The sequence below is a fragment of the Puccinia triticina genome, chromosome 2A, assembly GCF_026914185.1.
Source record: "Puccinia triticina chromosome 2A, complete sequence".
In the NCBI taxonomy this organism is placed as follows: Eukaryota; Fungi; Basidiomycota; class Pucciniomycetes; order Pucciniales; family Pucciniaceae; genus Puccinia; species Puccinia triticina.
Genome location: NC_070559.1, coordinates 5,636,412 through 5,663,121, shown reverse-complemented (window position 1 = coordinate 5,663,121; position 26,710 = coordinate 5,636,412). Strand labels below are relative to the sequence as shown.

Here is a 26,710-nt window from a genome sequence, read left to right as displayed (position 1 = left end):
TCAAAACGTCCGATAGTGGTCGGCTGACATGACCGACCTCTGCGCCAGGCCAGGTAAAAACTTTGATGGTTTCTGGTCCTTTTTGAAGGAGCGCTCGTGTGCTGCTGGGGTATTTGATGGATCCTCAAAGGCAATCGACCATGATGCAATTACCGGATATCGTGCCAAGGCATTCGAGGTTTTGCGAGTTGGTGTGTTGGGTGTCTTGCTCTGGGTTCATTTGTTTCAAGAAGAAAGTGGAAAAGGTTACTGTTTAGTAATTATAACGGATACATAGATGACAAGAGTGTAGCAAAGCACAGCGGATATATACTTACCTCTACTGTCTGGCAATCCAAATCAAGTTTATGCATTGGCTGTGTGGCAAGTGGCATCAAGCATTTGAATCGGCTGTCTCGGAAGGGCACTGAACTTTGGTTGAGCGTAGTCTTGTAGATTTGTGTTGAAAATTGATGCTTGGATCTTTTTGCTTGGCTGAATCAATCTCGACCCTTACTTGTGTGTGTGAGCTCAGCATGTACTCCCAGAGTAAACAAGTCAAGCATTCTCATGAACTTGAAAGTATATGCATACACTTTGTACATTTGCTTGAAAAAGACCGCTAGGTACAAACTAAACACTGACCCAATCTAGGAAAGCTTGTTGCAATCCTCCCTCAACTTCGACATCCAGATTCAGTAGTGCATTATGCTTGAGAAGTTTAGATGTAACTCAAATTTATCCCTCTCTTATCTCGACTTTGAAAAAAAGGAAGATCAAAGACATTCATCTTGCTGCATCTCTGTCACCCATACAGTGTCTTGTGGGTTCCGCACCAAAATCCCCAGTTGAATTCAATGGGAAGAGGAGTCGAGTCTTTGATCTGCTCTTGTATTCATCCATTAGTCCTCCAGGATTCTAAGTCAAATAACACATCCTCTGTATTTATTTATTTATACTTTTTTTTAAAAATCTGAGCAATTAAAACAAGTGATTACTTTAATTTGGAAAATGATAACTTTGCACTCAATGTTTACAATTAAAGAAATTGATTGATATATATACATATATCCCCTCAGATCAATTGCTAATCGCTGAGGGATACTTGAAAGTTTTATTTTTTGAAGGTAACGTGTACTTTTTGAGAAGTTGATATTATTTGTGATTTTAGCTGATTTTGTTGAGTTTCTTGGTTTCATTAATTCCTTCCTGCTTGTAATTTTTTTTACTTCAACTATCTTATAATTTATTTGATAGTCTATATATTCCATTTTGTCATTGTCATTATTATTTTGTTTCATTGTATTATTTATTTTATTACTTATTTTACTATTTATTCTTTTTTCATTGTTATGTTTTGCTTTTTTGTGAGAATGTCTTCTATGTGTTATTTATGTTTTGGAAGCAGGCTGTCTTGATGATATATTCACCTAGAAGTCCCAGCATTTTAGGCCAGTCAATCATTGATTGGATTGGATTGGATTGGATTGTCATTTTTTTGCTTGTTCATGTCAATTTGATTTACACCATCACTTGGCTTCAAATTTTTGTATTGTAGTAAATCAATATGTATTTACAAAAAAAAAAAAATAAAGGGAATTCAAGCCTTAAGGCATGTCTACTTTGCCTACATAATCTACCAGTTTATAGAGTAAGGGCAACAATTTACTTTTCTAAAAATTATTCTTTAGTGCTCAAAATAAGCAGTGGAATTTCAAGAACACATTGATGGATTGTAAACTTGTGCTACACTGAACATATCAACAGAATTCAAATGTAGTGATATCAGTGCAACTCAAGGCTATCATACAAGTGATTCTTAGCTAATATCAATGTTTTAATCATGGCAATGAGCCCACATTGCCTTGCTTTTGGGGGTGGTGAATGTTGCTCCCAGTCTTTACCCTCCAGTGGATCCTTCTAGTAATGCTGCAGTTCAGGACTCCACCACTTCCAATGCTGGTCAGACTCAGGTTCCTCCTACTGGTCCAGGTTACCAACCTCCTTCTACTGGTCCAGGTCCACAGGCTTCTTCCAATGCTCCAGATCCTCAGGTTTCTTCTACTCCACAAGTCAACTCCAGTTCTTACAGACCTTCATTTGGACCTCAGACTTCTGGTATCCCTAGATACACAGGATATAGAGATAAAAATCAGCCTTCAGAAGATTCAGAAGATTTAGAGGCACCTCCACCCCGTTTTCCCAGGTTCCAGAGCCAAAGGGACGACTCAACACACTCCACCAGGTCCAACACTCACTTTTTAAATAAGGAACCAGCTATGCCTAGGTATCAGGATCCTGTTAGCAGAGGAGTAAAGATCAAACCCATGGACAAAGAGCTCTTCTTTGATGGAACCAACATGCCTGTGGAGAAATTTATTAGAAGGTATGAAAGTGCTGGAAGAGATGATGGTGCTAACTCTAAGGAACTGGCTGGACAAATCATTGCTTTTATCAAAGGGTTGGACCTTAAGGATGAAGTGGAAGACATGTCAGGCCATGAAAACTTGGATTGGGAAACCCTGAAGAAACAGTTACTCACCAGATTTGGAACCTCTCAGCCATTGGTCAGATATACCAGGGAGGATCTCAGGAAACTAGTCTACAAATCAGCCCAGGATGGAGGAATCAGCACCTTGGAAACCTTCAACACATTCAGAAACAAGTTTGAAACCATCACTCACTACTTGGTAAGAATGGGGTACAGTACCAGCCTGGAGGAATTCAGACACCTTCTTTTGGAAACTCTTCACAAGGATCTGGATCAAAGGGTTACTAGGAGCTTGATGAAGGACAATCAAATGCTAGCCTCAAAGGATGGAGGTGATATCTTGCCAGACACTGAAACTCTTCTTACCTACATTCACCAGGAAGTTTACTCAAGATCAGTGGTCAACAGAAGGACTGAATGGAGGGCAGAAGAGAAATTCACTTTGGACAACTCACCTAGGACCTCCAAACCCACACCTGATACTCAGGGAGCTGCCCCTACTGCTTCTACTTCTCTGGACAAACAAGTGGAACTCCTTACCAAACAACTTGCATCTCTCACTGCTGGCAAAGGACTACCTCCCCACATGGACAAACCTGCTAGGACCTGGCCATTCAAATGCTATTATTGTCATCAGGAAACCCATGGAACCAACAGCTGCTCTCAACTTGCCCAGGACATGTCTAGTGGTGCTGTTATCAAGGATGGAAGAGATTACAGACTTCCAGACAAATCAGTTATTCCCTGGATTCCAAGCAGACCAATCAGAACCCCAGTGGAAGAGTACTCTAAAACTAAGCTCACATCTTCTTTTGGCCAACTAGAGGAGGACCCAGTCTATTATCAAACCCATAGTTATGAAGCAGACCTTGGAAAGAGGACTAGAAACAACTCTAAGGATCAGGATGAAGAGGAATCAGCCAAGTCAGACAAAAGGATCAGGAAGGAGAAACAGGACCTCATGGACATGGATACAGAGGACTTACTTCACATGACACAGCCCCCCACTCCTGGTGCTTCCAAATCCCCTACTTCAAAAGGCTCCCCTCAGGTCAGATTCCAGGATAAGGACAAGGATTCAACCACTGCACCTAAGGACAAACCAGTTAAGAAAACCTATTTGGAAAAGACTTTGGCCAAGGAGTACCCAGGAATTGAAGAGGAAGTGGCTAGTAGGATGTTGACTGCAGGAAAGATGGAGTTGGCCTTTGGAGAAATCTTTGCTATATCACCAGGATTTACTGACTGTATTAGGAAGAAGATAACCAACAGAAGGGTCCCATTGGATGGTGTCAAATCAGCAAACTTTACAGACATGGAGGATGGAGAAGAACCAGCACAGGAGCAACCCACTACTCACTACTCCTGCCCCCTTGGATACATCACCATCACTATTGGAGGAGAGAAACATCAAGCACTCTTGGATACTGGCTCTATGGTCAACATTATTCCTGAAACTCTTGCACATAAACTTGGATTAGTACTCACTGCTAAATCTATGAAGCTCAAAGGAATTGGAGGTCACGTTACTGATATACCTGGAATTGCTGAAGATGTGGAGGTAACCATTGGGAAAGTAGTCAGGACAGTTCATTTCTGGGTAGCCAAAGGACCAGTTCAGATGATTATTGGAAAGCCTTTCTTGATGGATGACTCAGCTAACATCAACTACAATGGAGCCAGAGGAGAAGCACTTTCAATCATGGATTCAGCTGGTCAGACTTTTTTGGTTCCAATCATACTCCCCAGTAATCAGAAGTGGGAAACCAGCATACCTTCCAATTCTGGACTGTTAAATTTTTTAGATTGAGACCAGGTTTTCAGTTCCCTTCCCTTACAACTGCAACCCTGGAAAACAACCAAAAGCAACAAACTGTAGACACTCATTCAGCAAAATATAAATCAACTCTAAAAAAAATAAAACCAGTAAACCAACCAATGCCATTATCTCTCAATCCCCCATTATCAAGGCCACCACTCTCCAGAGATCCTTACCTCACTCCTTTGAGCCCACTTCCTCCACCATTCACTCCTACCTCTAAGATTACTCAAGAAAGGATGGACCTCATCAACTTTGGACCTCCTGGATGGCTCTCTCCTCAAGAATATCTCCTGCTGGTATGGGTAATTGTGATTAGACAAGGTGCTTTGGCTTTTGTGGAAACAGAAAGAGGCCTTCTTAAACACACCTATGGACAGCCTTATATTATTCCCGTCATTCCCCATGAACCTTGGCAACAGAAACCAATTCCAATTCCTGCACCCATCAAGGACCAGGTTATAGAATTGGTAAGGGAAAGACTCAGCACTGGCCTCTATGAACAATCCTTTTCCAGTTATTCCAGCCCTATATTTTGTGTAAAGAAGCAGGATGGTAAGCTCAGAATTGTACATGACCTTCAGAAACTCAACAAAGTCACCATTAAGGAAGCTGGACTACCACCAAAGACAGAGGAACTCATTGAATCATTCACTGGAAGGGCTTTCTATGGACTAGGTGATATTATGGGAGGATATGATGAAAGAGAATTAGCTCCAGAATCCAGACCTTTGACCACCTTTGAAACACCCCTTGGAAGATTTCAACTTACCAGATTACCCCAAGGAGCCACCAATTCAGTTTCAGTTTACCAGGCCCAAATGATGTGGATACTCCAGGATGAACTACCTCAACATATGGGAATCTTTGTGGATGATGGAGGTATAAAAGGACCAACCTCTGACTACAATGAAGAAACTCTAAAGGACAACCCCCAGATTAGAAGATTTATCTATGAATATGCCATTACTCTGGAAAGGATTCTTTTCAGGATTGAAGAAGCTGGACTCACCATCTCTGGGAAGAAATTTGCTTGCTGTGTACCTGCTCTGGATCTGGTTGGCCATGTGGTTTGTAAGGAAGGCAGAAGGATATCCACCAAGAAGCTCAACAAAATTGAAACCTGGCCAATTCCCACCACTCCTTCAGATGTCAGAGGATTCCTAGGTATCTGTGTATATGTTAGAATGTTCATTAAAAATTACTCAACCCTCACTGCTCCACTCAGAAGACTCACCAGGAAGGACTCCTCTTGGGATTGGACTGAAGATTGCCAGGATGCCTTTGAGGACCTTAAAAGGATTGTTGGAACTGATATCACCCTAAAGAAATTGGACTATGGACCTGATTCTGGCTTAATCAAACTCTCAGTGGACTCCAGTGTTATTGCTGCAGGTGCTGTTCTTACTCAACAGGATTCTGACGGATTGGATAGGCCTGTGTTATATGAGTCAGTAGTCTTTTCACCCAGGGAATCAAAGTACTCACAGTCCAAATTAGAACTCTGTGGTGTTGCCAAGATCCTCAAGAAACTTCAAACCAAACTGTGGGGCCAACATTTTCAACTCAGAGTGGATGCCCAGTGCCTTATTGGAATGATCAACAACCCTTCACTTCCCAATGCCCCTATGAACAGATGGATTGGATTTATTCAGTTATTCTCCTATGACCTTGTTCACACTCCTGGAAAAACTTTCACCTTACCTGATGGACTTTCAAGAAGACCCCCTGATTCTGATGAAGATGATTGTCCTAGCTTTGATGAAGATGAAACCTGGATGAAACCTCACCCTGGATTTGGAACTAAACATTCTTCTTTTGGCCTGCTTCTGGGGACATCAGCTAAGTTGGGGGAGGGGGTAAGTAACTTGCAGCAAGGAATTTGGAAGCACCTCCAGGAATACCTTTCAACCATGAACAAACCTCCAGGATGCAGCAGCCTGGAATTCAAGCAAATTTTGCATAAATCAGCCAACTTCTTCCTTTCCAATGGAGTCTTGCACAGGATCAACAAACCATTCTCCCAGATAGTAGTCACCTCTCCTTCAGCTCAGAAATCCATCCTCAATTCCCTTCATGAATCCTTAGGCCACAGAGGTATTGCTGAAACCTACAGAAGGATTAAACTCAGATTTTGGTGGCCAGGTCTCAAGAGAGGTGTTACCAAGTGGGTCCAGTCTTGTGAAACTTGCCAGAAGAGGAGTTCAAAATTGCCAATGGAACCCAAGAAACCTACAGGAGCAGCAACCATCTTTGGAAGAGTCAGTTTGGATACAGTTCACATCAAAGCTGGCAAATAGAAGTACCTGGTAATTGCAAGAGATGACCTTTCTGGATGGGTAGAGGCAGTTGGACTAGAAAAGATTCAGGCAAAGAAAATCTCTCAGTGGTTCTTGGAAAACTGGATCTACAGATATGGAGCCCCTTGGTCAGTCACAGTGGATGGAGGCTCTGAATTTGGACAGCAATTTCAAAAATCTCTTCTGGAATCTGGAATCAAAATCAAAGTCACCACTCCTTATTATCCTGAAGCAAATGGTATGGTAGAAAGAGGACATCAGGCAATTAAGGATACCTTGGTCAAGCTTTGTGGAAAAGAAGGCAAGAAGTGGAGGAATTATTTACCTTTAGTTTTATTTGCAGACAGAATTTCCACCAAGAGATCAACTGGTTACTCACCTTATGAACTAGTTCTTGGACAGCCCCCCATCTTACCCATTGATTTAGAATTGGAAACCTTCTTTGGAGTGGATTGGTCAAAGGTAGAATCAACTCAGGATCTTTTATTGGCTAGGACTCAGCAGCTTGAAAACAGGGATACCATCTTGCAGCAAGCACACCAGCAGCTCATGGATTCCAGGGGGAACTCTGTGGACTATTGGAACAAGAAGAAAACATCAAGGCAGCCACTAAAGAAAGGTCAATTAGTAGTAGTGTATAACAAATCTTTGGACTCTCAGTTTGGCAAGCTCTTTGAAAATAAATGGAATGGCCCTTACAGAATCAAGGCTCAAAATCCAGGAGGATCTTACATCTTGGAAGAATTAGATGGCACAGAATTGGCCAGAAGGTTTGCTGCAACTCATGTCAAGGAATACCACTCCAGGTAAAAACAATAAATAAGGAATAATCAATTCATTTCTCTTCTCTTTTCTCTTTCTCATCTTCTTACACAATAACATAAAAACAAAATAAAATAAAATCTATAAACAAATCAGAAATAAATCAATAAAAATCAGTTTCAAACACTCTCAAATAAAATAACTAAATATAAAAATCAAAAAGCTCACCTCTTCTTCTTTTATCACTACATCACCTTCTTCCATTTCACTTTCCTCCTTCTCCTTCTCCTTCTCTTTTCCCTTCTCTTTATCTAAAAATAAAAATCAAAAGACAAACAAAGAAAATTTAAGCATAACCTTAGTAGAATAAAAAAAAAAAAATTAGAACTTACCCTCAGCTCTTATCCTCTCCATTTCTGCTTCTACCCTCCAACCATCTTCCTCCTCTTCCACTTGGTCCCTCATCCTTAACAACTCCAGGGCATTCCTTTCTTCAGTTTCCGCTATCATGGCATCTATGATTGAATGGGTATCCATCTATAGAAACAGGAAAAAATATCAGTATTATAATCAATCTTCTTTTTTTTTCAAATTCTCATTCATATACATACAGAATCCATTCGACATACATGTGTAAAAGCGTCGTGGAACCGGCTATACAATTTAAGGCGTGCGTTTTGTGCGGCTACCGGGTCGTCGAGGTCCTCACGAGCGAAGGCGAGGAGTCCTTGTTGGATATAGTGGCGCAAGGCATCGACTTCTTTGGGCTTAAAAGAGTCTCTCATACCGGCGTTGTACGCGTGAACGTTGTCGACGAACGAGTGCGCTCTACGAATGGAGAATGGGATTTCGTAGGAAGGCCTAATAGCGGCCTCTTCGTCAAGTTGAGATGAAGTTATGGATGTGTTTGACGAATAATCTAACGAGTTATCAAGGTTCTCTTTTGGTGACGAGGGCGTGGAAGTGGCGCTGGAGGAAAACATTACGGATAACAAACTGCGATAACGGGAACTTTCCGTTGACCAATGACCTAGACCTTATAGAAATTATTCCTTCCTCACTTCATGACGTCACTATGGACGCATTCACCTTTCAGAATTGGTTGGCGCGGTTATTCTTTCATTTCTTTAATATTGACTCTGGTGTTCGACCCAGTTTAATTAATTCGTGGAACGCTTTCATGTCATTCTTTCCGCCTGCAACCTTTTTCAATTGATTGGCCAGCGTCAGGAGTCTAATTGGACAGCTCCTTGGCGCTACCTTAAAGTTATTTCATTATGTATTCATCTTCTTTCAACTCTTATACGATGAAAACCGCGGAAAATTATAATGATGCTTTGAACGGCTCCAACAACCATTCGGCCGGCCACAAAATTAACATTCCCGGTTTCAGGTTTGATCTTTCCGATATTGCCTTTCATCTGAACTCGGTTCTAGACGATTCTATCGAGCTGTTTAGGAGATATAACCCCTCAAAGTTTCCCAAGGATTTACGCGGCCCCGCGGGTGCCATTCATTAAACGTTTACGGCGACCTATCGGCCGAAAGGAATCTCAATATTAATCTATTCTAGTTTCATCTCCTCGTCCCTGCCTTTCAAATAAGATCGTAATTAGAGAATTTCATCGACGGGTTTTGGAGTTATATGCGAAGGAAGATGGTCTCTTAAACTGCACGGCATTCCTACTACGCGCACCCGCGGATTTCGCTTGGATCTTTAACCGGCCCTACACAATCGATACTCAACCATTAAAAATAACCAGTATATACCATTTTAATCTACAGAATCGGCTCTTTCGAATGAACTCGGTCTCGAAGATTTTCATCAAGCCGTTCCGAAGATACAGGTCGACCGTTTCCTTCTTTTTTTTCCGACGTTCCGCACGGGCGCCTCCCGCATGGAGCCCCCGCTCAGACAACAGGACCCCTCTTTCGACAGCACATGCGTATGGACCTAGGTTCCATTCCCCATCTGGACAAAAATCAAAGCTTTTTCGACGAAATGGTGAACTCCAAGGTGGCCAGCACTGAACATAAAGAATCCATCATCATTCCTTACCATCCAAGAGGAATTTTTGGAGATCCAACCACCTCAATATGGGGAATTTCTTCATCATCTTCACCCTTTATTCGAGGAATTATGGAACCATCAATCCAATCACTCATTCATTCACCAATACAATCAATTTCTTCCAACACATTGCAGTTCAGGAACCACCCAATTAGAGCAAGAATATTCTTTTGGACAGCTTATCAACCTCCCTGGACTTCAAATTCTCTTCAAAGGACTCTACATTATATATTCAGACACTCAGAAACTCAGTTATTCAACCCCAAATCATTCACAAACCTTCAGAAACTACAATTATCAACCCCATCAATCATCATCATCATTGCATTGCTTTACCTTAGCCTCAGTTAGGCGGGAAACATTATTGTATTCTTCAGAGTGGAAATTAGTCTAATATGTGTCTGTCTCAAGGATATTGCCTTCAGCAGAGTTAGATCTTCTTAAACATTCACCCCTCATTGATAATTGGACCTTCTTTTGGATACTGGACTCTTTGGATTGGATACTGGACTATGGATACTCTGGATACATAGGACTATTGGACTTTGGATTGGACTTGGATACCTTGGACTCAGATATGCTGGACTTGGATTATACTTGGATTCTATTTGGCTTTGGACACTGGACTCTTTCTCCTTGGCTTTGGACACTGGACTCTGGATTTGGACTGCTACTCAGGACTTTGGATTTCACCTTTTGGAGGAAGAACACTGGACTTTGGACTTTGGACTCTTGGACTCAACATTCTTCAACTCTTTCTGGATCACTCTTCTCTTTGGTGCATTGCCTGGGGACAGACAATAAGTTGGGGGAGGATGTGGTGCTCCATTCCAAACCATAAGTAGTATTTTATTGCTTTTCTTTACATATATTCATCATTACATTGCCCATTTCCCCATAACCCTTCACAAATACCTCATTATTATTGCATATTCAGATTCTACGCCAAATTTTACCTATAGTCACTCATACATAGTACCCTCTTATCTTCAATGGTTCAGTAGTTATAAAGGATATAAGACTTGCAGAAAACCTACATTCTTCATTAGTTACAATACTCATTTCATTAGTAACCTACTTGAATCATTACAGTAAATTCCTTTTACATATTTATTCTCACATACTAAACTCTTTACATACATTTCTCATTATGTACTATGCCTATTGTACACCTTACATCATTGGATCTGTGCTTACCTCTTTCAGTAGTGCTCATCATTACAAGTACTTACTATGTTCTCATCACTCTTCCCCATTGGTACATTCTTTTATTCCCATAACCAGCATTCCCCTTTCAGCATTGCTCATCATTACATACTGTTACTATGTTCACATCACTCTTCCTTATTTGTACAAACCTTCCTTCCCATAGCCAGAACTCCTCATTGTCTGTGCTCATCCCTCCTTACTATAAGAACTGTCTTCACCCTCCCCTTACTTGTACCCTATGCAGAATTTATAGATAATTTTAGATACAGAAATTATAAGTGCCCATTCTCATCAACCCATTGCCATTGAACCATTGCCCATTGCTTTCCCCCCCTTTCAACCACTGCTCCAACTCTCTTACCCTCAGTAGTCAGTAGTTAAGCTCATAGTACTAGCTCCTAAGATCAAGCAGAAATCAGCCACACCTTTTCTTCTTTTTCTTAGTGTTACTCTCATCCCCTCAGCATTAGTCAGGAAGGCAGCCTCATCAGCACCCTTGCATAGCTTACATTAGTACTAGTGTTGCTATCCATTTCCCTTCCAAGCTCTATTCTCCCCTTTGAGTAGTTCCACATCGGGACGCGCCCAGACATAGCCTACAGCGTAAACTATCTAGCGCGGTTTTCGAGCAAGCCCTCAGCTCTCCATTGGAAGGGGCTCAAACACCTTCTTGGATACCTAGCTGAGACCAAGACAACCCCCCTTCGAATCCACCCCGACAAGTCGCAATGCACACCGGTGGAATGCTATGTTGATGCAAACTGGGGAGGCGCCAACTCTAGATCCACGTACGGCGTTCTTATTTGGCTTTACAGAGCGCCCATAATGTGGGTATCACGGCGTCTAGTTACGGTTGCTAGCTCGACATGTCAAGCTGAGTACATGGCCCTAGGCCATGCAACACGACACGCACTATGGATCAGGAACCTCCTGTTTGACATTATCGGTGTTCACTTCCCGGTAACATTATTCTGTGATAACCAATCGGCAGTTAAGATAGGATGCAAGGATGCGTCGAACAAAAGAACCCACCACATAGAACGGGAGTTCTATGTCACAAACCAGGCGCTCTACGAGAAGAAAACAACGATCAGATGGATTCCGGGATCTGAAAAAATCGCCGACGTCCTCACCAAAGCGCTAAGCAAGTCTGCACATTCAAAATGTGGCGCCACCATCCAAGATTTCTAGGGGCGAAGTTTCTTTATTCATTTCATTATCTTTTATTTTCTTTATTTTCTTTTTCCTATAATCTCTGCTACTACACAACGAATCTCTACATAGTTTGTTTTTCCATCTCTATCTCTACTTTTCCATATATATGTAGGTTTCTTGTCGAGGGGGGGGATGTTGTGACACTGCGGTACATCTTGACTTCAACACCTGTCACGGATACTTGTACATAGGATATTTAGTTTCTCTTCCCTCCTCTATGTGAAATCTATCGATTCTCAAGCTCTCCATCCAACAGATAGGAACAAAGGACCAACTTGCGGACATATTTACAAAATGTATGGGACCGGAAAGTTTTGGTGTCCTAAGGGACAAAATTATGCAACCTTAAATTTTCAGCTGTTATCCTTTCAACTTGTTTTTTTTTATCTACGTTGTTGCTTAAGTGTTGTACTGGCGGTGCCGGGTCTACGGCGAGAGGGAGGGTGTTGTAGCCCAGAGGGGCTACACAGTCTGAGCCTTGCCGCAGTCACGGTACCGACCATACCTTGGACTCAGGTCCGAGGTATGGATCATCATCATCAATACTATTACGCTTTTGCACCTGGTCCTTGTCTATGCGACAACAGCCAGGAGCTCCTCTTTGACCGGCGAGATGGGAGAGGGAGTGCGGGCCTTCCCTTCTGCCCTTTTCAAGCCTGGAGCAGGGGTGATATGGCTATAGCTTGCGCCGGGAAGAATCCCCTTGTTTCCTCTCAGCGAGCAGGATACATATGTATCCTTGAAACCTCTTGTCGAGAAGGATACATATCTATCCTACCCTCCGGGAGAACACCTCTTAGCAAGCCTGGATTATGTATCCTATGCGCCGGGCGGAAACCTCTTGGCAAGCCTGGATACATGTTATGCAGGCTTGTCGAGAGGTTTCCTCCAGGCAAGTAGGATACATATGTATGTCACCTGCTCGCGCCGAGAGGATCAAGGCTTACAAACCGTTTTATAGCAAGCCTTGCTATGTGCCGGTCATCCAGAGGAGAATGAGTCCCCTCGATGACCGGCACAGACCGGCCATCGAGGGGATCCTGAGTCCTCTTGATGACCGGCGGAGACCGGTTATCGAGGGGAGACCTGAGTCCTCTCGATGACCGGCAGAGACCGGAGGAGACCTGAGTCCTCTTGATGACCGGCGGAGACCGGTCATTGAGGGGAGACCTGAGTCCTCTCGATGACCGGCACAGACCGGTCATCAAGAGGAGACCTGATTCCCCTTGATGACCGGCACAGACCGGTCATCAAGAGGAGACCTGAGTCCCCTTGATGACCGGCACAGACCGGTCATCAAGAGGAGACCTGATTCCCTTCGATGACCGGCACAGACCGGTCATCGAGAGGAGACCTGAGTCCCCTCAATGACCGGCACAGACCGGTCATCGAGGGGAGACCTGGGTCCTCTCGATGACCGGTCTGTGCCGGTTGTTGAGAGGAGACCTGATTCCCCTCGATGACCGGCAATTCGGATTTGGAACACTTCCGAATGACCCTGAGCGGTCATCCTGAGGAATACACCTCTCAAGCTGACCTGTATCCACTCGAATGAGTTTGTCTGTACATACAGGCCAGCATGTTGCCTGCCCAGGTGCAGGGCCCTGGCAACACAGTTGTGGTGTGCAAAGAATGTCAGAGCTGGGACCAATACTTCAAGGGCTGGGGGGAAGCTGTTTTTCCCCCCAGGGGATCTGGTTTTGTCCCACCCCCTCCCTGGAGCCCACTAATCACTTGATTAGGGCCTCCTTGATTACATTTTTTGTCAGCCTTAGAGATACATCAAGTATCCAAAAGACTGCAATAACTTAGTACATAATAATAATTAGTGAATTATTATTGCAGAATCAGATTCCTCATCATAAATTAAGGGGGGTCATTGCTCAAAGTAACCCCTTATTCCTATTCCTTCATGTACTAATAGTATAAATAAGAATTGGCCCCAGAAAGCGCCCAAAAATGGTATTACAGACAAAAAATCCCACTTTCTTAAATCCACACAATCCTGGACCTCTGGATCTAATTTTCGGCGTGTTTTATATACAAAATTACAACAGAAATATCACACAAAACAATTGAAGCAAGTTGAAAATCCCCAAAGGCCTGAAGGCCCTATGGATGACCCTCCAGCTGTGCCGAAGCAACGAGCAAAAGTGGGCCGGTTGTTAGAGTAGTCCAGGAAGGCCCTAATCAAGTGATTAGGGGGCTCCCAGGGAGGGGGTAGGACAAAACTGGATCCCCTGGGGGAGGCATCCTCTGGACAAACCCTCCTTAAATACCCGTCTTCATCAATTGATCCACCAGGGTTTTGACCTCTTGACGACTCAACACCAACGCCGCGCTGATCACCTCTGACCAAGCCACCCGTTGTCATCAGATACCCATCACTATGGGAACACCCTCCCCATGCACGCTACCGTTGTCTCTGCCCTCTGCATGCACATTCATCCTTCCACTCATCAACGCCCACAACCACTTGACACCAAGCTCGCCATGCTCTTGGACAACGATGTCGGGCCAGAAGCTGAAGATGTCAAGGACCAGATCAACGCCAAGCAAGAATCAAATTGAGGCAAGCTGGTTGACCTGCATGAGCGACCCCAACCCGCACGAGTGGGCCGAGAAGATCTGAAGACACCGGCTCAAACTCTCCCTCCTCAGCATGTTTTTTTGTGATACAGCTCTTGAAAAAGGACGGACCAATCTCGTGTGACGACGACACCAAGCTCTCTTCAGTCACCCGCCAGCTGATTTGCGCTCGGCTGCTCCCGGACAAGCACCACCAAGCCAAGTCCGGCAGAGCTCAGCATTGCGCACAACCCCGACTTGGCTTTCATGCCCAAGTCCGAATTGGCAGCCGGCCTACCTATCCGGCCGTCCTGGCAGCTCGACCAGCTCAGCACAATCAACTACCCGTCCATCCTCAAGTCCGGCAACCTCCTCGAAGAAGTCCTTGTTGGATTGGACCTCGAAGACTCCCCTTAATCCTCCCTCGCCCCCGGCCCTCATCTTTATTTCTTTTTTGTGAAAATTCACAAGACTAAGATGGTTATATTTCTTGTATAAGTTTTGCAATCTAATCTGACAAGCTCAGAGATGTAAAAAGGAAAACAATAATGTACCTAAGAGCGGATACAAGACCGGCTAGTTATGATGATAAGAAAAGAAAGGAAAACTCTGCAATGCAGGCTAGGACACGAGTTCGTGCTGGGAGAACTGAAAGTTCTTATCAAAGCGACTGGTATCAGTAACAGCGCCTAACTTCAATCCTAGTTGAGTTGATGAGTAAGATGTTTCTTACTTGGGCTCAATGGAGCTTAATCCCTTACGGACTCCAAATTCGAGCTGCTAAGGAATCAAAGCAGCTGCTGTCTAACACATAGGTGACGAGCAGTCAGTCTTCTGATTCTCTTAGCTTAACACTAGCTTCTGCAACAAATAACTCACCTCCTGTGGAGGGGTCCGATATACGGTCGTTGAGGCTGGAACCCGTTGGGTCTGAGTTGGCGTTGGATTCAAGCTTGCTGCTGTTCATACATATAGTAGCAAACAGTCATCAGCGCTTTCCTAGCTATGGCTGACCTTATACAAGCGTGACTTACCTGATTAGGGGTCCGCTTTGCTTTGGTCGCTTAGGCGCTTCGTCTGGTGTTGACGTGGCTATGGAGAGGAACAGAGTTTTCAGCATACGCATCAAACTACTGTCTAGGAGCCACATGCATATGCATGGGCCTAGAAACTCACCTTCGCCCCTTGCGGGGTTAGGGTTTCGTTCCTTGCGCTTCAAGCGCTCTAGGGACAAGCCCGAGTCTTGACATTTTTACTCAAAAAATAAAAATCCCCCAGGTCTGGGGGGATAGTCGTTGCCAAACGCGCCGGTGAAAAAGCTCAAGTATCTGATGGCACTAGCCCTGGCATTTTGTGTGCGAAAACGAAATGGGTTACCCACAGCTCCGACCAAGTGAGCATTTTCCCCTTTCTCTCTTTCTCATCAAGACTGGCCGTCTCATTTGATGTTTTGCCTAGGGATAAGCACTTGATTGGGAGAAATACATGTTCAGCCCAGAGCCTTCCGCCTTCCTTGGCGCCGTCACCGCCCTCGTCAAACTCCATTGCCCCGCCCACAACCTCCAGGCCGTCTCCGAGTCGCGCGCCCCGCTGCAGCTCCTCTGGGACAAAGCTGTCGTCCACAGGTCCTCAAAGACTAAGCCAAAACACAATTTCAGTAGGCTTTGTTCCTTGTCTGTACATGCTGTCCTGATTGGAAGACTGACTTACATATGACATCCTTGATTTGCAGTGGATCGAGATAGTAAAGCTGATCGCCAACCTGTCGCCTTCATTCCCAGGAAAGATCTGCATCCTACAATTACCAATTTTGATAGATTGGTAACGAAGCCTAACCTCCCCTGTCTGCCCTTATCACTGCAGTCACATGGGATCCGAAGACGGTGTCTCTTTGGGTCCGTCTTAACCTGGTCGACTCACAGATGCAGATGTTGCAAAGAGGCTGAGGATAGGTGCAGAGCTGTTGAGGCTGCCTAACCTTGCCTCATTGGGATGGTGACACTTGAGTGTGCGCCCCTCCTGATTACAATTGGCCTCAAAGGCCCTCCCAATTATCTGCTACACAACTTTCTTTTTACTCCCTATTCTGACCCCTGCCTGATCTGTTGACTCCCTTACTTCTTGATCAACATGGTTCTTCTTGACAATTTAATTTTCCCCCCTAGCCTTGCACTTGCCTTTTTTTTGTGGTGACAGCTTTGCCTCATGTAACCACAAGAAACCAAGGGGTAATTTGTGATTTGTTTTCTATCCATCAAGAGTACAGATACACATGCAGAAACAATGGTTTTCTGTATCAAACAGCTACATTGAGACAATGGTGGGCCAATTTGCTAAACTACACTATTTTAGCCCTAAAGTTTAGCGTAGCGGCAAAAAGCACCAGCCTTTTTTGAATAGTGTTAGCGCTGCTATGCTGCGCTAACAGCACGCGAATTTTTGTTTAGTGTTAGCGCTACGCTAAGGCGCTTTTAGAAGAAGGAACACCTTTTTTGCCGCAAAAAGCGCTGTAGCACCAGGAAAAAAAAGTAGTCACTTGATGGCAAGTGACATGACACAGCTTTGTTTTCAGCTCCAACACTGCTCCAATGCTGCTCCTCTCCAACAGCACATCTAGGGCTTGCATGACAGGTGTCAGGATCAAAGCACTCAATGTGACAAAACCAGATGATGCTCAGCTTTGGCCCTGGCCCAGCTGATGCTCAGCTTTTACCCTGGCTCAGCTGATGCTCAGTTTTTGCCCTGGCCCAGCTGATGCTCAGCTTTGGCACCGGCCACCTGATGATCATCTTTGACCCTGGCACAGCTGATTCTCAGCCTTGGATGTGGCTCAGCTGATGCTCAGCTTTGGCCCTAGCCTAGCTGATTTTCAGCTCTGGTCCTGTCCAAGCTAATTCCCATGTTTTTCCCTGGCCTGGCTCAGCTGATACTCAGCAAGCTGAGCATCAGCTGGCCAGCTGGCCCAGGACTGGATCAAAGCTCAGCTGGAACAGAACTAGGAAAAGGCTGAGCAAAGACTGGTACAAAGCTGAGCATCATCTGTGCCAGGACTAGTAAAAAGCTGAGAATCAGCTGGGCAAGGACTGGTAAAAATGTTTTATCCCAATTCTGAGAGTGAGCTGCGTGAAAAAGCTGAGTATGAGCTGAGCAAAAAAGCTGAGTATGAGCTGAGTACCAAAGCTGAGTATCAGCTGGACAGAACTGAGGATCAGTTGGGCTCATCAAAAACTGAACAGGACCTCCTTGGTAAATTTTGGAAGTTGAGGAGATGTTGGGAGATTGGGGTAGATAGTGGATAGATATTGGATAGATGGTGGGTAGCTGGCTGGAGCTGGTGTGATGTCACTTGTAATCAACTGACCATTTTATTTTCCTGGTGTAGCGTGCACTCTTTTGCGCCCTGCGTGCTTAGCGTTAGCACAATTGCGCGCATCTGCGCTAATGCTACGCTAAAAGATAAAATAGCTTTGTACCCTGTGGGCGTAGCGTTAGCACAGATGCGCGCAATTGCGCTAAAGCTACGCTAAAAAAATAGTGCATTTGCACTGCGCTACGCTATGCTAACAGCTATGGTTAGCGTGGCTGACCCACTGTTGATTGTGACAACTCCAGAAGGTTTCATCTTAGAGTGCACATGGAGTTTAAAAACCTACAAAACTATATAACTCTCAACAATGCCAAGGGGTCTTGCAGGAGTGCTGCACAGTGAAGTCTTTTGGTAAATCCAGCACTGGCAGATCCAAACAATGTCATAAGGAAATTTGTGTGCCATGAAGGCACTGTAATCAGAGGGAGCTTTGTTGTGACATTACTGATTATTTTTTGCATGTTTCAATCACCAAATTTTGCTATTGCTGTTCAAGAAAATACAGATAATCTACAATTCAAAGTGGGATTCAAACTTGGTGATGAGGTTAGTGTTGATTTTTTGAAAATTATGAGTTACTAATTCTTGATATCAGTTTGAATGTGTCAAAGAAAATGGTAGCAGCTAAAGCCATTCTATCATAGATAACATTCAGCCCAGGGTATAATTTCACAAAGCCTCCAACCTCATCAAGTTGCCAAAAAACTGAGCTAATTGTGGTGATGGCACCAAGCTTAGCATATTGTGGACAAAAATTTATATTCAAGAAGTGATATGTCATCAGGGGTTCTACAGACTAGAATTTAAATGGCAACACAGAATGGACTTTTAATCCTGTGTTGTCACAAAAGAGCACATTAGAGGTAGTGTTTGCTCCAAGGCCAATGATTGTGACCAGGAGGTGTGAAAAAACAATTGAAAATATCTGGTATGTGAAAAAAACAGTGTCATGGAGAACACAGTGGGAGTTGGTCATAATGAAGTACTAATTAAAATCTGACCTACGTGGTTAAGGATTTGGGCCTTCATGTTGATGTGACAGGGATTTTCAAGCCACTCAATGTGCCAGTGTGGTAATCAAAAGTCAATGGTTTGTGGCTTGTCCTCCGAGGTGTACTTCATCATGTTGGGGGAGGGGGGGCAGGGGAAACCAAGCACATCACAGTAGAAGTATTTTACCATCTTGAATGAGTATAAAGCCCTTGGTTCATGGAATTGGTTCTTCAGGAGTGGTAATTCAGCCCTTCAGGAATGGAGAGGTTTTGTGGGACAGAGGCTCAGATCAGTACCAGTTGGTGTTGAATTTGAATGGTGCGGGATGGTGTTTTCTAAAAAATTCAATAATTTGCTCTGTCACATGGTAAAACCCTATACATAAATGAAATCCAAAATTACAGCAAATTTGATACATTGGGGGCCACTGAGGGATAGCTTTTTTGACTGATTTACACATTTTTGTGTTGATGCTTGAGTCAAAATTCCCCCAGAAAAACAAAAATCCCCAATGAAAAGTATAGTTGTGAAAGTTGTATTTAGCATACTGACCTGAATTTTGCAGGAATTTCTTACTTTTCTGCCATTTCTGGTGCACATGCTTTTGGGTTTTAAACACAATTCATACCTATTTTGTGCATAGGATTTTGAGGAAGGTGGGTTAGTCAGGGAATGGAGAGTGGACCAAGCATGACAACTTTGCTGGGATGTGGTTGTGGTGGGGGGAGATGGGCTGATGGGGGGTGCTAAGAGGGATGAAGGGGGCCTTGCTGGGGTTTGAATACTGCAGCGGCAAAGCCGCTTTGGCCTCTAGTTAGTAAAATAAACAAAGCACATAAAAATAAACTGTTCTACATTGAAGATTAATATTACTTGTGTAAAAATACCCCGTGAAAGCATTATGTAGACTTCTACTGAAGCTCTTTCACATGACAATTGGTTATAAACACTAGAGGCCAAGGCGGCTCCGCCGCTGCAGGTGTGTGGTAAATCCAATGGCCATGTAAGGGTCGGGAGACCCTTCACTTTTCGGAGGCTGGTGGCACGGAGGGACAAGGCACTAGGCCTGGGGACGTTCTAGATCCAACATCCTCGGGGGCTGTATTGCAGGGGGGCTAGCACGGCAGAGAGAGAGTCGATGGGTCCGGGGGTCTCTTGTTAGTCTATGTACAACTGATCTTGAGGATGAAAGGAAGAGAGAGAGGGAAATGAATAGAACTCACCTAGCACGGCAGAGAGAGAGTCGATGGGTCTGGGGGTCTCTGCCGGGCTAGGAAGGAGGGGGAGGAGCTGGGACTAAATCCTGGCTGGTGGATATTATGTGATAGGCGATGTGACACCTGGCGAACCCCGCAAGGAGTGCAGGGCTTCACAGGCCAACTCCCTTGTTTTTGCCTCCTTGAGAATTTGTAAATTGATTTCAATGCTCCTTTTCCCTGCTTCAGAATTCCACTTACTTAATCTGTGCTGGCACACCTTACCTATGAATACTGGAAATACAGCCAACCATCATCTGAATTGTATCTTCATATATAAATTGTAACATGTGTGATCTTATGAATGATGGTAACAAACTTGTTGCATCAATAATGAATATTGGAGTGTCTGTATACTTGATCAAACTCAAAGGAGAGGTGAAGTATCTTTGTACTCCATCAGAATAGCAGTAGTCTGTTTCTCCACTGTTGATTGTATGCTTTCCTTCCAATAATCATCTAATTAACTTCCATGATCTTATGGATTTAATATAGCTAGTCAAAAAATTTGTTGCTGTGTTGCTGTGTTAACCATCCCATAGAACAAAGTCACAGATGACTTGACAATTCCTTAGGAGAATCTCACTTCAACTCCAGTAGACCCTGAGCCATTTTTCAGATTCTGCTAGAAGGGTACTGTCTTTAATTTATTTTGTTTTTCCTGATTTTTCTCAATGTTGATTGAGGGGATCTTGTGGAAGGAGAAAGAAATACAGAACCAGCAAATATACATCAATTAAAGGCTCATCAGAGTATACATGGAAAATTTGATTAACACTTATCATTACTAATGTGTTATGAAAGGCACCATTATGATCAAATTGTTAGCTGCACAATGTTTACTTGAAATCTGATATCTTTCAAAGATGTTATCATTATTTCTGTCAATCAAAAACTCTACATTGGATCAGGAGCGGGAACAGTGCAATTGGGAGGTTGACCAAATGTCCAGCAATGGAGGCCCGAGGCAACATAGATTGTGTGTGTCAACTTCACTAGTTTTGGCCTTGTTCTTTTTCTCCACCTCTTGTTTGGCTTTCAATTTGGCCTCCTCCTTTTCTTTGATCTGTTTGGCAGAGAGGGTTGGAGGTGTGGTGGCCGAGGCATTGAGACCCTTGCGTTTTGCCTCTCTTGCCAAACATTCCTCCATCTTGAATTGTTTCATCCATAGAGCGAGGGACAAGGCCGTCTCAACAGGATTCTGTCATCTTGTGTTGTCTTCTTTCTTACGGTGTTTGCGCTCAGACCAGTTCTTGTTTTCAATTTGTTCCTTTTCAGCTCATCCAAATTGGAATGAAGTGATCGGCAGTGGACTCAGTCACATAAACCCAACCTGGTTATTTGGTTTAATGAAAGGATCGACTGACAAGTCAGAGCCTTCATTAGCGTTTGTATCCTTCCATTCAAAGCTGCTCCAGCTATCAAACTTAAGCCAAAAGTCATACAAGTTTTCAAACTCCTCAGTGCTGTTGATTTTGCCAATGGAAGGAACAGGTTGATTGATATAGAATCAAGCCTCTTGTTCAAACGCGAGGCAATAGAGCTTAAAAAAGGGTCCAGGGCTTGCGTTCACCTCCTCAGTCTCCATCATCAATTTCTTCATTGATTGAGTCAAATTGTCAGCACTTCACCGGGTCTGGTGATGTCTTGTAGGCTGGTATAGTGGTCTCATTTGAGTAGGTGTTGGTTCAAAAATAACAGAAAAAGGAAAATTTGTACGGCACCTTTAAAAATGCACTTCAAAAGCTGTCATTGTTTGTGTTGCCCGCTTGTCCAGGTTTCTTGTTGGGATGATGGCGCGAGACTTTCTTTTGGTAAGCACGCTTGATTTGATCAGGGGTAGCTTTCCAACGCAACAAAGATAATCCTAAAAAAGCATATTGGTCTTGGTTCTACAGCGGAGGAAGTTGGAAAAATCAGACATAAGCCTTGATGAAGTAAGTTCAAGATCAGCCAGATTTGGTCTTACCTTCCAATCACGTGGATGGAGCTCAAGCAGGTACCTTCTTTCAGGCTCCTCTCGGACTCAATCATCCACTTCATCACCAAGATAATCAGTTGAGCCGTTCTTGGCAGCTTCTAGTTCCTTCAGGCTCGGGGACAAGCAGGTCAGGGAGGTCGAGGGCGGGGGAGAATTGCGTCGGAGCTGGGAGAGACGGTGTCGCCAGATCCCAAGCACTTGTAAATTTTAGGATGATACAAAGTGCACCTGAGATGACAATGTTTGAATCCTGTAAGAACAATGACGACGACTTCTCCGACAAGACAGCAACACACCTGAGATGACAATGTTTGAATCCTGTAAGAACAATGACGACGACTTCTCCAACAAGACAGCAACACACCTGCGATGACGCAGGGATTATTTGATTTGAGTTTTGTTTTTGGTGATTATGAGGGACGCGCGCAAGAGGTTTTTATGTTAGTCTCTTCCTCACGAGTATGATGATGTAAACGTGTGATTTTATTGTAAAGCATGAAATAAAGAAAAGAATAAAACAATCATAAACTATAACAAAAATAGCGAACCTGAGATGACAATGTTTGAATCCTGTAAGAACAATGACGACGACTTCTCCGACAAGACAGCAACACACCTAGAAAAACAATAATGTAGGAAAAAGAACAAAGATAGACGAAAATAAGTGATTGATTAGATTGGTATTATATATACATTCATAAGATAGAAAAGATGTGAAATAGCATACCTGCGATGACGCAGGGATTATTTGATTTGAGTTTTGTTTTTGGTGATTATGAGGGACGCGCGCAAGAGGTTTTTATGTCTAGATTTAACGGAAAGGATAGGAGGATAAACAAAGGATGGGAGAAAGAAAAAGGGGTGGATAAAGTTCGGATTAGTTTTGATTTGTTTGATGTGCGGATAACGTTAGTGATTGTTGATGTGCTTACTAGTCTCTTCCTCACGAGTATGATGATGTAAACGCGTGAGGAAAAGACCAGCAAGGTTGTGTGCGCATGAGTCGTTTTTGATGTGGAGTGAAAATCGAGGTTAGGTTTGCGACCGGTACTTTTTCTTGGATGCTAGTGAGAATTGGATGACTCGCTTTGATAGTTGCTGCGTATTCATAATGAGGTGTGGGGCTTATTCATAATCTAACAGCACTTGGAGTTGGACACCTCGGGGAGGGTGTTGGCACCGATGGCGATCTCGTCGGAGCCTTCGGCGCGGCTCAGACGGCTATCCGTTTGGGTCTGATGGCCTTCAAAGAGGGCTTCTGGAGGCGAAGGCTGGTCCGGGAGGGAAGGCGGGTGGGGCGCGAGAACGGACTCTAGAAGCTGGACCGGAGCCTCGTCGGGGGGCGCACCAACAGAGCTGGGGGCGATGACAGGCGACCTGGTAGCGGGCAAAAGCAGGCCGAGGAAAGGCGTGTGGGAGCGCGAATCAGAGCGGCTGAAGCTGGGCCGGTCGGCCAGCGGCGAGGTGTTGGAAATTGTTGGGTTGGCCGCCGAGAACGGGTCGTCCTCGGCCTTGTCCACCGTCCCCCAATTGGCTGGACTGAGCCCAGATGGCCCAGACTCTGGTCTACCAGCCCGCTGTTCTCGGCCGTCAGTTGAGGGAGCCCACTCCATGATGCGAGGTCCGCCCTGGCTTCCTCGAGACCCATCTTGCTGTCCCCATCCGCCTGCTCAGGTCGATCGGATGCGCCGCCGGACAGCTTTATGTTCGGCTAGAGTCCATTTGCTCAGGACCCAAGCGGCATGTAGTTTTGGGAGCCAGTGGGTTGCAAGGTGACACTCATCATGTTGCTTCTGGAGGTAGTGGTTGGACTCGGAGGTGGGTCAGCCAAGCAAGGGAAATTGATGGAAAATGTGCGCTGCGCGCCCGCAGGTTGACATGGGAAAGGGCAACAAGGCAGGGTCAGCATTGGGCTTGGTACAAGCAACAATCAGGCCAGTTGTGGGTTTACATAGGTTATTTGGGCAAGGTAGGGACAACGGGTGTACAGTTTACGGCTGACCATGCGGTTTCCTGGTGACTGACGTCTTGACTACCACTTGGAATGGCTGGTTGCGGTGGGAATTTGAGTGACGGCGTAGGTGCAGAGTGGATCCAGAGGTGGATGATTCGAGTATAAATTCTGACTTGTAGCCGGACACTTTGTTCCCCAGCCAAACCGCTTTGCTGCACTTCCAGCCAGGGGTTTGGCTCACACCCCTCCGCTGTTGCACTTGCACAGTTTGAGGGGTTAAACTTGTTGGCCCCGCTTTGCATAATGCCTTAAATGCGGCGCGCTGGGGGTCATCCGCCTATTATTTTTGATCTTGCTAGACAAGGAAGGATAATGGGCAAAACTTGTGAGATTTCACAAGACTAAGAGTTTATATTTCTTGTGTAAGTACACAATCGATCCTAACAAGCTAGGAGATATAAGAGTGAGAAATGAAACAAGCTTGTACCTAAGAGTGGATACAAGGCCGACTCTTCAGAAAAAGATAGATTGAGAAACTCTGCTATGCAGACTATGACACAAGATCGTGCTACAGGAACGTGAGTTCTGTTAAGATCAATTAGACTCAGTTTGACTTGGGTTTATTGGGCAAGGAGTTCCTTACTTAGACTCGAAGGAGCTTGATCCTCAAGGACTCCAAATACGAGCTGCTAAGGAACCGGAGCAGCTGTTGTCTAACAGAGATGTGACAGACAGTCAGCTTCCGATCCTTGCTGTATTATTGGGCTTCTGCAACAATCGACTTACCTCCTATGGAGGGGTCCGATATGCGATTGTTGAGGCTAGAACCATTTAGGTCTGATTCGGCGTCGGGTGCGGGCTTACTGCAGTTTTGTAAATCGAGTACGCATCAGCTTCCGCACTTCCTAGCTTATGAAGAATCCTATACGAGCGTGACTTACCTGCTTGAGGGTCCGCTTCGCTTAGGTCGCTTGGGCTCTTCGTCTGGGTTTGACGTGGCTAAAGGAGAGGAACAGAGTTTGCGCTTTTAGCTTCAAACTGCTGTCTTGGAGCCTCATGCATATGCATGGGCCTATTGAATACGCGGACTCACCTCTGCCCCTCGCGGGGTTAGGGCTTTGGTCCTTGCGCTTCCAGTGCGCTTGCACAACACCCGAGTCTTGACAGCCCGCCATGCTTCGAGCCGGTAGGCTGGAAGCAACTGAAGATGAGGGTTTGATGCCAATCGTGTCGAGTGCTCTTCGGATGTTGACACGCCCAACAGGTTTGGTGAGGAAGTCGGCGGCATTTGCTTCGGATCGGATGTAGCAGAGCTGAATCAACTGTTGAACCACTAGTTCCCTGACGAAATGCAAGCGTATTGACATGTGCTTGGTACGAAAACTGTTTTGTGAAGTCTCGCTTTTAGCGAGATCAATTGCGCCACGATTGTCCACTAGAACTTGCATATTCTTCAGTTCAGGTCTCGTCTTCACTTCTTCTGTTAGATTTGATAGCCATGCTAGCTCCCGACCTAGGTCGGATAGCGCCTTGTATTCCGCTTCAGTGGTGGACAAGGAGACTGTAGACTGCTTTGAGGATTTCCAGGCAAGAACATGCGACCCAGCCAGGATAGCGAAGCCGGTTGAGGATCTACGAGTATCAGGGCAATTCCCCCAATCAGCATCTACGTACACCTTGAGTGTGTTGTCACTGTTCTTCAGGAACGTGAGTCCCAGATCTTTGGTGCCGGCTAGATACCTGTATACCTGCACGGCCGCGTGATAGTGAAGAATCCCGGGCTGCTCCGAATACTGCGACAGTGAACTGACAGCATACGAAATGTCAGGGCGAGTCAAGACACTTAGATAGTTCAGCGAGCCTATGAGTGCTCAATAGTTCACCCCCGTCTTGCGGAACTCTGAGATTTCTTGCTGCGTTGCTTTCTTCATGTAGACTTTTGGATTAAGCGGACATGTTGCTGGATGTAACGTGTCAAAACCAAACTCTTCCAGCTTACGCTCCACGAACTGTGACTGATTAATGTGTACACCGCTTTCGGATCGCTCGATATTCATTCCTAGCAAGAACTTCGCCTCACCAAGATACTTGATCTTGAATTCCATTTCCATTTCTTCCTTGAAGACCATCGGACGCTTGCTAACAAAGACCAAATCATTGACATGAGCAAAGACATAGGTGTCTTCCCTGCCTGCAACGCCTCGTCGGTAGAAGACACAGGGATCCGCCAGCGATATTACAAACCCAATTGATTTAAGATATGTCGAGAGCCTGTTGTACCATACAAGCGGCGCCTTTCGCAAGCCATAAATGGCCTTCTTGAGCTGTCGAGCTGATGGATTTCCAGGTCATTGTCCACCGCAAACGAGATGAGCAACCGCAGCGAGCAGGGGCGACCCGTTGGAGCGAACCTGGCTAGAAAATTTACGCCATGGGTCTGACGGAATCCCTGCGCACATATACACGCCTTGAATTCGGTTACCTGATTCTTGTCACCCAGCTTTTTCTGAAAAGCCCACGTTGCCGGTATCGGCGAGTCTGAGGAGAGACGAGGTTGCACCAGCCACACCTTGTGTTGATCCATGTTCGCCGCCTCCTTCAATTCCGCCTCTCTCCAGCGCGAGGATTCAGGCGATTGCATAGCCTGCCGATGGTTCTGCGGATCGGTGATCACCGTTGTGTGAAACATTTGGCGTCTTCCGTAATTTTGGATGTTTGCCGGGTCTATGTCACTTGTGATGAGCG

General features: G+C 44.8%; 1 protein-coding gene across 1 annotated transcript; it reads right to left on the bottom strand.

Moving 5' to 3' along the window:
* On the bottom strand, positions 1–23,624 carry PtA15_2A620 (uncharacterized protein; the record flags this gene model as incomplete). The annotated part of the gene is made up of 2 exons (XM_053166659.1): positions 1–210; positions 23,172–23,624. 2 exons carry the CDS (start codon positions 23,622–23,624, stop codon positions 1–3), a joined length of 663 nt encoding a protein of 220 aa, XP_053017858.1.
* Between the last annotated feature and the right edge of the window lie 3,086 nt (positions 23,625–26,710).